Source organism: Myxocyprinus asiaticus, chromosome 28 (genome assembly GCF_019703515.2).
Source record: "Myxocyprinus asiaticus isolate MX2 ecotype Aquarium Trade chromosome 28, UBuf_Myxa_2, whole genome shotgun sequence".
Lineage (NCBI taxonomy): Eukaryota > Metazoa > Chordata > Actinopteri > Cypriniformes > Catostomidae > Myxocyprinus > Myxocyprinus asiaticus.
Genome location: NC_059371.1, coordinates 12,361,218 through 12,376,751, shown reverse-complemented (window position 1 = coordinate 12,376,751; position 15,534 = coordinate 12,361,218). Strand labels below are relative to the sequence as shown.

Genomic DNA, 15,534 nt, shown 5'->3' with positions numbered 1-15,534 from the left:
TGTAATATGCAAATAGGATTACAGCAGTTTTCTAGTTACTCTTAAGCTTCTACAGTAGCTTTTTACATTTGCATTAAAAGCTTGAAACTTAAAAATGCATTAATGTGTTAACGAGCATGCATCGTGACAGAATTCACGTAAAAATGTGTTTCAATCATGGAATATTTCATATTCAATATGGAACATTAAAGGAGACTGTAGGTAGAATATCCAAGCTGCTCTTGTCCTTGTAATGCAAGTGGATTAGGGATGCTCCAATCAGGATTTTTACAGCCAATACCGATCACCAATCTTCTTGTCACCTGATCTGCCGATACCGATCCTGATACCAATCATTTCAGCTTTTATCAGGATCTCTGTCATAACTGGCTATATGTAAGCTTTCTGCTCACTGTCACTATTAATTGCATTTTCCTCTTCCCAGTAATAACAATTTGCCTAGTTTTTGCTGACAAAAAAAAAGTTTAAAAAGTTTAAAAGGCATATTAAAAAAAGCTTTTTTTATAAGACTTTAAAACAAGTATATGCTAACAAAATATTCTCTATATTAAGTTAGAGAGCCCTATAAAAAAAATAAAGCTTAGTGTCAAACTGAAGACTGATAATTGCAATTAAACTGAATGTGACATTTTTGGTGATTGAGTCTTTGTCATTATTTCATATAATTATTACTATTCCTTATTTTATTTTTGCATTATATTTAATACATTATATTAAGTTATCTTAATATTGTATAATGAATTATTATATTTAGAAATTCCTGCATTTTCATTTAGTTGGATGATTGTCTTCATAGTTCATTTTTCACTTGATGTTGCTTGAACTTTAATGAAGGGAACACGCACTTTCTCATGAGGGAAAGAGATGAAAGGAAAGCTGAGAAAGCCGTTTAATTGGGAGAAATTAAAAAAAGATGCTTGAAATACAGGATATCTTGTAACTCACATTATTACTGAGATACTAATGCCCGGCGGAGACTGAGAAGCTGGCGCCATGAACGATAATAAGGACCGTTTCACAGCTCATGCTGTTTTCCCTTTACCTTGTCGCATGTGAAACGCCACATTAACAGTACAGTACACAAATTTTTCATATTCACCATACCTCTCACACTGCATCGTTCTTAACTGCTGAATCAAGTTTGTTGTCTTACAACACTATGCCAGTATTCCCCACACTCCGTAATGCCTTGACAGTGCTGCTGAAGTCTTGAAGGAGCCACGTGTCTTTTGCGACATGAACAATTGGTTTATGCGATCGGCCAAATTACTGAACACCGATCGAGTCACAGGACGTGAATATTGGCCGATACTGATCGGTGGCCGATCGATCAGAGCATCCCTAAAGTGGATGGTGATTTATATGGCCAAACTCCAAAAATGACCAATAACATGCCACCTCAAGGCACGCCGTGGCAGTTTTAACATCAGTGTTGTCAAACATTGTCAGTTCTTTTGGGTTTTATGACAAATTGCAATGTTTTGATTTAAACACGAATGCGAATGAGATTTGAAAGCTATGCTGGAAGGAAGATTTTCAGCGGATAATGATGCAAATATCAGTATGTCCATTACATAAAGCTATCTTGTGGTTCGGAAGACTTGGAATAATTATTCTGCCAGTCATATGGCCTACTTTTATGGTGATTCAATGTAGCTTTTTTCTCTTTTTGGGAACTTGGCATGATAAGTCATCTTCCACTTTCATTGGATGAAAAAGTGGAGCTCAGACATAAAAAATAATAAAATAATTCTGTGTTCCACAGAAGAAGAGAAAAATAATGCAGGTTTGGTACAACTTGCATTTTCATAGTTGACAGAATTTGCATTTTTGTGTGAACTATTGCTTTAAGTTTTCCCCCCTCTATTATGTGACATAATTTGAAGCGGACACTTTGTGTTACCAAAAAAAAAAAAAAAAGAAAAAACAAAACACAAAACTCAATATTTGTATTATTTGCTTAATTTGCTCGATGCAGTGTCGATGCATTGCATAATTTTAAAGTTTTGTTAATAAATTCAGCAGGCTTACACGTCATGAATGTGAGACCAAACCTTGCGTTTTTAAATTCAAACAGATGGATGGCTATATCTGGGGCCTATAAAATGAAAATGCAAAGACAGAAACTAATAACAAAAGTGGTATTGTTATTATATTTAAAAAAATAAGTGAAAAGACCAATAATATTGCATATTTTGTCCCACTTAAATGCTCATTCTACATTACAGCATTGATTTTGAGTTTGATGTTGATGTTAATTTACTGGTATCAACAACAGTAAGGTTACCTATAACATCTATAAAAAGTAAAAAGATAACACCTAATTTATGTGACTAAATTATTCTAACATTGTGACTGAGTTGGAACTCCTTTCATCAGGTTCTTATTTATTCCAATTCTGTCATCTCTTGGGATTTCTGAAGGTAAACAAAATCAGTTATATTTTCTTACACCAATATTTTAGCCCCTTTTTTTGGGGGTGGGGGGATTTACACATTTCTATTTCCTCTAAAAAAAAAATTGTAACAAGACCATAGTAAGCACATGGAAGCATGGATCTTCATCACTACCGTGGTTAGATGTAAGTAGGCCTACTCTGAACACATGTACAGTAAAAACAATAAATACAAAATATAAATATTTAAAAGTTGTAACAAAAATGTATTATATTCCCTCACTCCCCTAATGTAGCCTATGACAAATTTAATAGAGATGAAGTAGTGATATGATAATATGTATTAATGTAAAGTACAGTTAGTGTCACTATAGTAAATTCAAATGTGGTGATGTAGAATTCTGTGATGAATTCAAATGGTTTCCAGGTCTCGCACCTTGCTTCTCGCTGATTTTCGCAGTGCTGCAATGATCAGAGGTGTGCGTTTAAGAGCTCGAGACTGGTCTGTGAGTAAAAATGCACCTGCTTTAAGCTCACGCTGCTCTGTCCATTGAGCTGTAACCATCTACAGAGCCATACAGGTGCATTAGCGGAGGTTGTCTATTTGACTCTGCTAAACCAGATACTTGAGATGCATCGCTAGACTTCAAAATCAGATGAACCGTGGTACAAATGCATACCAACCCATATTATGGAGTCTAGATAAACATTTTAATGCAGACAGGAACTTGACAATAAATTTGATTAATATGACTGATAAACACCCCCCATTTGTAACCTTATGCCCCCCTCTCTACTAATTTGCACTCAGCGCCACCTGGCATCCTTTGAACGCCCACTGGGGGGGCGGTACCGCCCCCGTTGAGTACCCCCTGGTGTAAATGAGCACATCCTGCGCTCTGCTTTTCGGCATTATTTTCATCTCCTTGCCCACTGCACAACCACAAATTATAGAAATATAGCACTAATTTTCACTTTTATTTCAGTGCTTGTAAGAGAATATGAAAGTCTCTTTTTACTTAGCTTGGAATGTTATTTCAGAAGTGGTATGCAGAGAAAATAACAGGGAAAGCATGGACATGATCAAATGGACAAAAGATGATACATTTTCTGTCTGGAACAGCATCTGGGGTTTGGCTAGGAAAACTATTATCTTTAGATATTCAAGGGCTGTACAACACAAAACAACACAATATTATGTCTGTATGGTATTGTTTGTAGAAGTCCACAACACAGTATCTTTGTGATCGAGCAGCCGCGGGCCATGCATTTTAAGTCTAGGCCTTCAGTGCGATTCATGCCATTAAGAAAACACAGTTTCACAATGAATAAGACACTGTATGCCCATCATACATTACGTGGCAGTCAACTAATAATACCAATTGACATTTTAAAAACACATTCACACACGAAAGCCAGAACCAAGGAGGTCTAATACCAAGAAAAAGCTCTCTAATAATATTTGCAATTTAAATTTTGCTTGCAATAAATTTTGTTTCGTCAGGGTACACGGTTACTTTTCAAAACTTGATCTGACACTGAATGCTCAAGCAGCCTAATTTACACTTAGAAAACTCCTGATGTTGCTATAACAATGCAAAAAGCACTTACCAATTTACTTGAAGTGAAAATCAGCCCTCCTTTCCTGTTTAATTAATCAATCGCATGATCATGCAGAACATCTCAGATTTGTAAATCTATAAGGATCTCTTTCTCAACGGCAATACCAGCAGTGATGACAGCCGACTCATCAGCAAGATCTCGCGCTCTTCGCTTTCAAATTACATCACTTAAAGCGTGATTGTGTCACTCAAGTCCAGCTAGAAGGCCTCGACTGGGACATATCCTTAAGACCACACCCACAAGAACAAATAAACCAATCTGTCTGGCTGATGAATCTGACAATCTGACTTTAGTTGCCCATTCATTTGCACTGTTGAGGGATTCTGTGGAAATTCTGAAGGCTTGACGGGGTGGAGCTCAAACTCATGCGATGCTTCGGCTAAGGAGCATGGCTTCGGGCATGCGGAAAGTTGTCACACTTTGCTTGTAAGCATGGAGGAATAAATTCTGATTGGATACATTTTTTAGTTTTTTGCTATTCGTTTGTAGATTAATTAGGAGTGGAAAGAGTTAAAAAATACATCAATGAGAAAAAGGTCAATGAGAATTAAAGGATGAAAAAATATTTATTTATCAGGCATGTTACGCCAGCAGAGAAGGCTTTGCTGGCCCTGAGAAATCGCCACTGTGATCGAGATACTGTAAACTGGCACATGTCCTCATGAGTGAAAAGCCAGTCGTCCAGAGGTTGTTGATTTCAGGGGTCAGAGGGAGGAGATTGGTGCACATCACTGTGAAGCCCAAACCAGTGTTTTAAATTTCATAAGGGCACAATGGTATGAACAAGAAGCAGGACAGATAATTTGGAATTATAATAATGTTTTAATGTAGAAATTAACTAGGCCAGGATGTTGTTGTTATTTGATGTGGAAAGTTGTGCTAGTTATATTTGCGGAGGAAACTACTGAAGAAGCCCTTTGAGGCGAGAGATTATATCATCAGTTGAAAGTGAATATATCAGATATTTTAGCAGGAGGAAGGAGTTCAGAATAATGGCTTCATTAATGAAATCATTTTTACTCTATATTCACTTACTGTAAAATGTGTTTGTCTTTGAAATGTTTTATTTTGCATGAATTTAATAGATATCAAATACCGATAAATCCGATTATTAAATTATCTTGTTTTGTTTTATAATATAAATTATGTAATTTCATTATAAATGCACCTTTTACATTTTCCTTATGGTTTATTACAGTATGTGAATCTGAAATCTGACAATAACCTGTATAATTTTTATTGTATTTTTGTTATTATTTTAGCCCATTGATGTCCAGACGGAAGCACATTGATCCTTAATGTAATATAATAAATGGTTTTAGACCTTGTTTATATGAATGGAATTGCAAAGCTTTCATCATGTCACATTGTTGTCTAGAGTCTCTGTGTTGGATAATGGCAGTCTCCGGATATCCAACATCTCAAAACTCGATGCAGGTCTCTACACTTGTGTGGCGAGAAACCAGTTTGGAATGGCAAGCAGTGCTGGTACACTAGTAGTCAAAGGTATGCTGGAACATTCCAGTAGACAAATACTGTATGATAGCCAAATATATTACTTGCTCCTAAACACCACTGGTAAATTGCATGCTTATTTCACATGATAAAAGAATGCTTAGACAATCTCAAATGTCATGGGTATTACCAACCAGCTTGGTTTAACCTTCCGATGCATGATGTCCACTCCAGCGGACAGTTCTTCAAAAGCATTTTTAACCATTCAGGGTGTAATGTTGCATCCAAACCACCATGGCTGATTACTTTTGATCATAATTCTGTATGATTATTTGCTTTATGACAACATAAATAAACAGGGTTTAAAACATTAAAATAATAAACTTAATTTATTAGTTAAGAGCATGTTTTATACAAGATTGCAGCTGATTTGTAAGTCATTTGGGTGATTTTCATGAAACCTGTCAAGAAAATGTAATTGTCCACAGTTTTACTCCAAAATCAAAAGAAACAAATAAGAAATTCTATTTCGCATATAGACAATGAAGCCTATTTTAAGGCCATTAAGATTTTTTACATTGTGACATTATTGACAGTTATGCACATTTTACCCCCCTTAATGGTCCTAATTGTAGGCTTTATTTTCTTTATGCAAAATATAATTTAATATTATTGTTTTTTTGTTGGTGGTGGTTTTTTTTATTGGTTTGGGGGTAAATATGACCAGGACGTTTTCATTGACAGGTTTAGTGAGAATCAAGAATTTACAAACATACTTAGATTTGTTCATGATAGTTATTTCTGTTATGTAAGTCACTAACTTGTGCAATATTGACATTGCAGTGTCAATATTTTTGACATAATTACATACAATTATTTTGTACGACATGAAATAAAGGTGTACTACTGATCTGCAGCTTGTTCTGCCACAAGAGTAAAGCACACACAAGCTACACTCTCTAAATGAACTGTGCTTGTGGTTAATGGGGAATTGATTTATTTGGCTTGCATTAGAGATGCATGATATGTGTGGGAATAACCATGCTGTGATTCATTAGAGGTTGAATCCATCTAAAACAGCTTTTTTTGCAAGTCAGTGGATTCTTCACCCGTCTGACAAGGCAACGAGAAAAATACCAGCATCTTATTAAAATGGCAGTTTGGTGATCCCTCTTGTTTTTGAAACTGGTTTCTGTAGAAACTTTCTCACTTTCTTCTCTCATTCTCATTTTCACATGAAAGGCAAGATCCTGAATATATGTTCATTTGACATGTTAATTTGCAAACAGCTTAAATAAAATTGCTCCAGTAAAATTCACGTGTTTGCCATGTTAAAAAGGCGTCTCGGCAAGAGGTCCTCGACACAGTCTGTGAAAAAGCATGAATAATTCAGCACAAGGGAATCCAGAGATTACTACACTATAATGATCCAACCTTCGTAAATTAAAGGCAAAATGCCTGCTTCATCAATATGTTATAATGCATGTATTTGTCAGCCTGGCCCTTTTCTTTGACATCCCTTATGAATCAGCTTTATTAGAGAAATTTCAAAGAGGTGGAATAAAAGATATGATATACAGTATGTTGTATGTTTTATATGATAAATTATGTATAATGTATGTTATACATATATGATGTATGTTTTAATATGTTGTTGAGAAGCAATGAAGAAAAAGGTGCATGATGATAACTAAAGCAATAATCCAGCTGTGCGTTACAGTTTTACCACGGGTAAGGGATGTTATTAGGCACATAATGACAGGTTAGAGTGCCTAACATGTCGTAAAATCACTAATGCAGAGACTCGAGTGGTTTATTGCTTTTAGAAAATGTTTGCAGTGGGAATATGATTAAAGACACCAATACTCAATAAATTGTTCAATTTAATATATTAATAATCAGACTAGCCACTACTTCGGCCAAGTAATATATTCCATTATCGTACTTTCCAAACAACTGTTATAGTGAAACAACAGCTAAAAAGCACCCCTACAAACAACTGTTTGCATTTTGTCCATCAAAAGGCATTTGACATAATCTTTAGGACAGGTCCGTTCATTTTATAGCATTCTGTATAACCTGATGTTTTTATTCACTGATTGAAATAAAGCAGTATTCTGAAATAATTGTTCACTTCTAATGGATGTTATGCCCTGAAAGAGAATGGAACATAACAACATAGTGACATCTAGTGGTCATACTGTTTAACGCACTACCAGTCTCGGCTCAAATGTTACAAGCTGGTTGTAAAATGGTTAACACCTGTCTCATATTGAGCTACCAGCTGTTTTCAAGAGCCTTGTCATAATGTGCTTAAACACAGCAACTGTTGTTTTATGTAACAAGGTTTTGATAACTTGTTATATGCAAATATAAATGTGTTAGTCTTTATGCTGCTGACTATCTCATTGTGATTTCAGAGCCAACCATCATCACTTCTAAAGCTACCCAGCTGGATGTTACAGTCGGGGAGAGTGTCGTTATTCCATGCCAGGTGTCTCGGGACCCTTCTCTTGATGTGAGATTCACCTGGTTTTTTAACGAGCAGTTGATCAATTTTGGAGGCCACGGAGGATATTTTGAAAAAGTTGGTGGGGTACGTACCATCCCTAGGTTGTGTGCAGATAAACCTTGATCTGCAAAACTCTTGCAAGATTTGCATTGCTGCTACCAAGGGTAGGGTTAGGGGGTTTGGGGTAGAATGGGGATAGGGTTGTTGTGTGACTTGAAATAAACAGTGTATGAACGTTGCATGCAAATCTTGCAAGAAAACTTGCAGAAAGAGGGTTCATAGAGCATGAACCCGCCCTAAAAAATCATTTAGAATTGCTGCAAATTCAACACTCATTCATTTTCACATGCAAACTCTTCATTGTTGCCAAAGGTTTGCTGCAGGTTCACCACTATCGGTAAAGAGCTGCAAACTTCTGGCAAACATTTGCGGCGAACAGCAAGTTAATTTGTATGTGAAAATAATGAGTGACGAATTTCTGGCAACTTTGCTTCATATTGCATTATATACCCGGTTGAAATGGGTATTGCAGTCCAAATTCAAAATATTGGAGAGTTGTCTGCCCTGCCCCAGACTCGAAGCTCATGCAGGTTGTCAGAATGAGGACATGCAAAAGGAACAAGCGAAACTGAAAATGTCAAGCGATGAGCTTTACACTGTAAGTTGATCAGTTTTTAGATGGATGGCGAGGCTTTTTTGGTAGGGTGGAATCTGTTGCCTCTGATCCAGTTCGTTTGCTGGCTTCCGTGGCTGCAACATGCAGTGTTGTTTGCCTGCAAACTTGTATAAATCTGGCAGCCAGGTGGTGTCTAAATACTATTGGGAAATGGGCAGTGGGCGGGATCACACAGGCCAAAACATAAACAGAAATTCCGTCCTGGAATGGAAACTTCAAAGTAGAATATACTGGCTGTAGCATTGTTATTGGAGAAGCCAGAATTTCAACTTAGCATGTTTCCTAATTCTCTAATGACATATTATGGTCATTTTATGATTTAGTACAGTACAAATATTACATATAGCACCTTTAAATCAAATACATTTCTAAATTCAAATTGCACTCCAAACTAAATGAAAAACCAATTAAAATAATGAAGTGGTCAAAAGAATAATATATATATATATATATATATATATATAAGTAGCCACCTTTCCATTTACCGTCAGGCAAGTATCCATCTAAACATGCAGGCGGAAAATTACTTACACAAATGAAGACATAAAAACAAGTATAAATGTAACTAGATAGTAAAGTTTGAAGACGAACTTTATGTTGGCTTGACAAAGCCTTGTCTGAAAGTTTAAAATAGTTCGAAGAGTTGGAAGTTTGAAGGTCTTACAGTCAGACAGATGAAAGGAACATCATACAGATAGACAGCCAGGTGCAAGAAGTCCTATGCAACCTTGCTCCTTGCTTGTTTTTCTGAATGGCAAATTGGTTGCTAGGGTAACCCCATTTGGTTGCTAGGCAGTTACCAAGGTGATACTGAAAATGCTCCTTGCTACCCTGAGTCAAATGAATGAAACCAGAAGTCTCTACAATGTTCTGGTGCAGAGATATGTGATTTGCTGCAGAGATATGTGATTTGTTGCATGGTTGCTAGGGTAACCCCATCTGGTTGCTAGGCAGTTACCAAGTTGATACTCAAAAGGCTCCTTGCTACCCTGAATCAAATGAACAAAACCAGAAGTCTCTACAATGTTCTGGCGCAAAGATATGTTATTTGTTACTTGGTTGCTAGGGTAACCCCATATGGTTGATATGCAGTTACCAGGCTAATACTTATCAAGCCTCTTTGCCATCCTCAGTGAAATAAGTCAACCCGGAAGTCTCTACGGTGTTCTGGTGAAGATATATGTGATTTGTTACTTGGTTGCTAGGATAACCACATCTGGTTGCTAAGCAGTTACCAGGGTGATACTCATCAAGGCTCCTTGCCATCCTGAGTGAAATAAGTCAACCCGGAAGTCTCTACGATGTTCTGGTGCAGAGATATGTGATTTGTTACTAGGTTGCTAGGGTAACCCAATCTGGTTGCTAAGCAGTTACAAGGATACTTATCAAGGCTCCTTGCCATCCTGAGTGAAATAAGTCAAACTGGAAGTCTCTACGATGTTCTGGTGCAGAGATATTTGATTTGTTACTTGGTTGCTAGGGTAAGCCCATGTGGTTGCTAGGCAGTTGCCACTGTGAAACCAAGAAGGCTGCTTGCTGTTCTGAGTCATACAAGCCAACAATGAAGTCTCTACGACATTCTGATCCTGAGATACCATCTAAGCGATTTTAAATGGAAGTCAGTGGGGTTTGGTTGCTAGGGTGCACTAAATGGTTGCTAGGGCGTGGCTAAGTAGTTTCCATGATGATACTTGAAGACGAATTGCTCACCCAATTCAAACAAGCCAACTCTCATGTCTGTAGGACATTCTGATCAGGAGATATCCATCTAAGCCATTTTGAATGGCAGTCAATGGGTTTTGGTTGCTAGGGTGCACTAAATGGTTGCTAGGTTGTATGCAGTTGCTAGGGTGTTAAAGTGATGGAGCGAAAGAAAGAATAAAAAGAGTGGAGTGATGGAAAGATAGAAGAGAGTGATGGAGTGATAGAAAGTATGAGTGGTGGAGTGATAGTAAGTAGATTGAATCATCTAAAGGAGTTATTACAGGGAAAAGTTTTCACACATTGAATGGGAGTCAATTTAAAATCAGTCCGGTTCGGAAGTCCGATATGGGAATACCGGAAGTCCGATCAGTTAGAAAAGAGATAGCAACCCGAGTCAGAACAGTCTGAAGGTCTGACCCGAGTTTGGTGGTTGTAGCTTTAAAGCTCTAGGAGGAGATACAGTTAAAATTTTGGCTCAGAAGAAGAAGAAGAAGACGAAGAATAAGCTTAAATAGTAGATCAGTATGTTGGCTTTGACAAGCCAACATAAATATAATAATTATAATTATAATAATCACTGAAATATAAATCATGGTTCGAGGTGAACAGGTTTTTGTATTGTTTTATGTTTTAATCACAGATGTATAGGCTGCAGAGTTGTGGTCACAATGAACTGCTCTGTGGAAATAAAGCGAACTGAACTCAGAGCATCTCCTGAGCTGAGATGTCTGAGGTAATTTGCAGCACTCATAGACGATACTGTTCTTGCAACAAAAAAAAAAAGTGAGAACTCTTTACATGTGCGTGTTCCATGAGACTGCACGCCTCCGTACAAACAGTGTGTCATACATGCGCATAGACGGCTTTTCTGTCATCTGTTCTTAATAATATAATAAAGTGTGTTTCGTCAAGCACGTGTCAGTGTGTCTACAGGCAAATTATTTGTAATATTAATTTGATAATAATAATAGCCTAATAATAATAATAATGATTTAATACATGGGAAAACGAGCCAAATATCATCTTGACATCGTCAAAGGCATCAGCTATTGGCGATCACTCTGACCATCGTCGATCCCTGAGATCATCGTCTGTCAGCACAACCCTAATGTGCATTTCTCTCTATAAAATAACTAAATGTTCAGACAGTCTCCTTGCTGGTTTTTCCGACACATTCAGAATCATTTTGCCGGTGTCGCTGCAGCTCGCTTTGTGCATGCGCTTGTAAAATGTATATTTTAAAGGCTCATTATTACAGTTTAGTATTTCTTTGTAATGTAGAACAGTGTTAGCAATGTTACTCATAACATTCTTTCTCAGCCCTGGAACTCAAACCATTTTCTGATGCCCCCCAAAAAATACATATTTAAGTAATTAAATTAATATCATAAACGTGCGACAACTAGTCGACTAATGGCTTAAACTAACGACTACTAGTCGACTAGGAAAATCTTTGGTCAGAGGCAGCCCTATAAATGTTACTTGAATTGATAATATTTTAGTGAATTTCTGTCTTTGTACTATGAAGTTTGGAAAATGTTCATAAAGCATTATTGTTACATATTGTTTTGTTCTATTGTGTTGATCTTTCCAAAGAAGGAAATAAATGCATTTTGACAGGAAATAAGTATATATAGAGTAAAATTTCAGCACTTTTCAAATCTGAGATTAATCATGATTAACTGTGAAAAATCATGAGATTAATCGCAATTAAAAAAAATTATCTACTGACAGCACTAATTATTTTATATAGTGCCTTTCTGCAAACTCAAGGTCACATTACAAATCCAGAATATGTATACAAAAAACATAAAGAAGAGACAAACATTAACATGGTGAAAAAAAGATATAACAAGCATATAACTACCAGAGGAATGTTCAATAGAGAAACATACAATAACAAAAAAGAAATACAGCAGAAGAGCAGAACAATTCAGAATCAGAGAAACACAATGTGAAGAGATATGTTTCCGGGTGGGTTTTGAATTCATGTATGATGGTGAGGTCACGGAGGGATTGTGGGAGAGAATTCCACATTGTTGGAGCAGTAATGCTAGAAGATCTGCCACCAATTGCTGTCAGCTTATAACGTGGGATAATTAGTAAGCCAGAGTCAAAAGACCTGAGTGAGAGCTGGGGAGTATTGTAAAGTGTTTGTGTTACTGTAATCATCAAATATATAGACATTTATGTTCTCATTATTTGGTTACAGACATCTTCTGGTGACATTATGATTCGTAACATTCAGCTAAGGCATGCTGGAAGGTACACATGTGCAGTACAGACTAAAGTGGACAGTGCGTCTATCGCAACAGATGTGGTGGTACGAGGTAAAGTGTTTCCGAGCTAAATTTTACATGCAAAAAACTTAAAAGTTAAAGTTTGAAACCCACTAGCACTAATAATAGTTCTGAACCTAAAAGTTTTGTTTCCATTTCCTCACAGGTGCCCCTGGCCCACCGCTGGACATCAGGGTTGATGAGGTCACAGAGACCACATCCTTTGTGTCCTGGAGACCAGGCCCTGACAACCACAGTCCTGTCTTTGCCTACAACATTCAGATCAGAAGCCCCTTCTCTCTCGGCTGGCAGGCTGCCAAAACAGGTGTGTAGGAATCGTTACTTAGGATTAAAAGGCATTCGTTTTCATCATGATCCGTGAGTGTTGTATAGTCACTACTGAAAATAGATTAGATTGGCACAATTCCAATTAATTCCAGTCTTTTAGCTGTGCTTTTATTATGGTGATTAGCAGTTGTTTTTAGACACTTGTCCTTTGTTCAGCATCTAGTCTCAGTTGCCTTGTAGTCTCAGAACTAATCACTGGATTAGCCAAAGTTTGAAGGTTGGTTGAATCATATCTTTGAAAGATATTCAGAGTTCTGTGGTAATTAGTAGTAAGTAAACTACTGTAGATATCCAAGTTATATTAGTGAAAAAATGAACACAGAAATTCTGATCACAAAATCTACACACATTTGCTGCTAATTTCTTCTGTGCTTTCTGTACAACTGCTCGTGGAGTGCTGTGGCATTATTTCCTCAAATAATTGTGCAATCACTGATTTCAGAGTTACCAAATCTTAGACACGTAAAACAACATGCTTGGTTGCTTTACATGTAGGACAGATGTTCTCTCTCTGTTTAAAGGCCAAAGTATATACTTTGCCTTTCTGCATACCGCTACGTCTTAAGCACAGTGCACATGACGCAAATTTCGCCATCTGCACAGTACGTCAAAAGAGTATACTTTGAAAGGCTAGAGAGCTTGACTGTGCACGAGACCTAATGGCACATACAACACAAAAATATTCCCAAGCCTTAAGTGGGTGGTTCCAACTTGGTCAAATGAAATGTCGTAATAATAGTATGAGATGGCGAAATCATAAGAATTGGCTCATGCAAAAACAGGATCCAACGAACAATGTTATTATGATTTCCTAAGTTGTACCCCTGATGCAATCTTTAGCCTAAGCATGATTTTAACATGAAAAACACTGTTGTGCACCACTGAAGAAAGAGAAACATTAGGGTTTTGAACAAGCATTCTCATGATTGTTCCCCAAAAATATAACCCCTAACCCAAACTCCAACCCTAAACCTAACCATGATTTTAATAGGAAAATAACTTTTGCGTTCTATGGAGGAAGGAAAACATTGGGGTTTGGAATGAGACGCTGGAGGCGTATTACAGATCATTAACATACAGTATACATCAGTAATTTGTATTGCATAAATATTGAATGAGTAAGGAAATATATTCACAGATGTTACCTTTCTTAAAATAAAGTGCAGGATAGGAGTCTAGCTAAAATTTGATGCCTGTATTGTATCGATTTGAAGTTGTTGATTGGTTGGTCTCAATGGGAATATAAGTCTTACGATTTTGCCATCTCATACAAATTATTACGAGTCGTCATGAGACGATGTATGTGGTTCTTGGCAAGAATAAGCTACAAAGTGGACCAGATGTTTTCCAATAGTCAAAAGTCTGAATATGCAAGAAGTCTCAAGTCTCCAGCTTAGATCTTTCTTAGATTTAGATTTTTTAGATTTTCTTTTTTTTTTTCATTCATCATTCTTTCATTGTTTAGATTTTCTCAAAATGTCCTCAGACTATCTCTTCTTCTTTCAGTTCCAGAGTCTCTGGGAGGAAATCAGCTGACGGCTCGTGTGGTGGAGTTGAGTCCATGGGTTGAATATGAGTTCAGAGTCTTGGCCACTAACTCCGTAGGCACCGGGGAACCTAGCAAGCCCTCACAAAAAATTAAGACCAAAGACACATGTACGTACACAGTGTTTACTGTGGATACCTATGTTTAGAGTAGATATGAAGATCTATGTACTCAACTACAAGTTTTCTTAACATTTGTCTTTCTTTCTTTGAATGAATCTTAAGGGATAGTTCTGTCAAAAACTGTCATTATTTACCCTCACCCTCATGTCGTTCCAAACCCATATGACTTTGTTTCTTCTGTGGAATTTTTTAGGAATGACAGCCTCAGACTCCATTCACCTTCTTTGCATCTTTTTTCCAAAACCCTGTAGAGGTGAAGTGTGTCATTTCTGCACCATCATCAGACGGAATTGCAAAAATAATGACTTTTCAAACTAGCTTTCTAAACCCGTGTTCCATTGGTTTAACAAACAAACAGTGGCATCTGTAACTGAAAACTATTGATTTTGAATGATGCTGCATCCACTCCACTAGGTGTCACTTAGGGGTGTAAAAAAATATTGTATCGTATTGTATTGTATGGTACAACGCTCACTATACAATACCATATGTATCGTACAATACATAAACAAACATGTTATAGTGTAATTAAAACCAATCAGCGCAATATTGAGAGATGTAGAACAGTCTCCTCCCGCAAGAGGTGGCGCAGAGCGCTCACAGGAAAATAGAGCAACACACAGTACATAGGCGAGAAAATCAATAGCAAACATAGACTGTAGACTGTACTGTAGTGGTACAGCTTGTTGTTAAGTACATCAAACATGTCGTTTTATTTATGCCGACATCACCGTGCAAATCGGTGGATTTGTAAGGCAGAAACAGCAGCAGTAAGATTAACAGCCGTCACTCCCAGACACTGAGTGTGACATGAGTGAGTCATAACTATCAAAAAACAGCTTATTCAAATAACCAACAACGTAAGAAACCCGCG

The 15,534-nt window shown here is 37.0% G+C and overlaps 1 protein-coding gene across 1 annotated transcript in view; it reads left to right on the top strand.

The window, feature by feature from the left end:
* The window catches only part of LOC127418724 (contactin-4-like), a 164,860-nt gene that overhangs the window by 141,032 nt on the left and 8,294 nt on the right, over positions 1-15,534 (top strand). Inside the window, exons 12-16 of the mRNA XM_051659456.1 lie at positions 5,397-5,524; positions 7,894-8,069; positions 12,578-12,695; positions 12,811-12,969; positions 14,499-14,648. Coding sequence (XP_051515416.1) covers positions 5,397-5,524; positions 7,894-8,069; positions 12,578-12,695; positions 12,811-12,969; positions 14,499-14,648 — 731 coding nt within the window. The remainder of the gene's footprint in view (positions 1-5,396; positions 5,525-7,893; positions 8,070-12,577; positions 12,696-12,810; positions 12,970-14,498; positions 14,649-15,534) is intronic.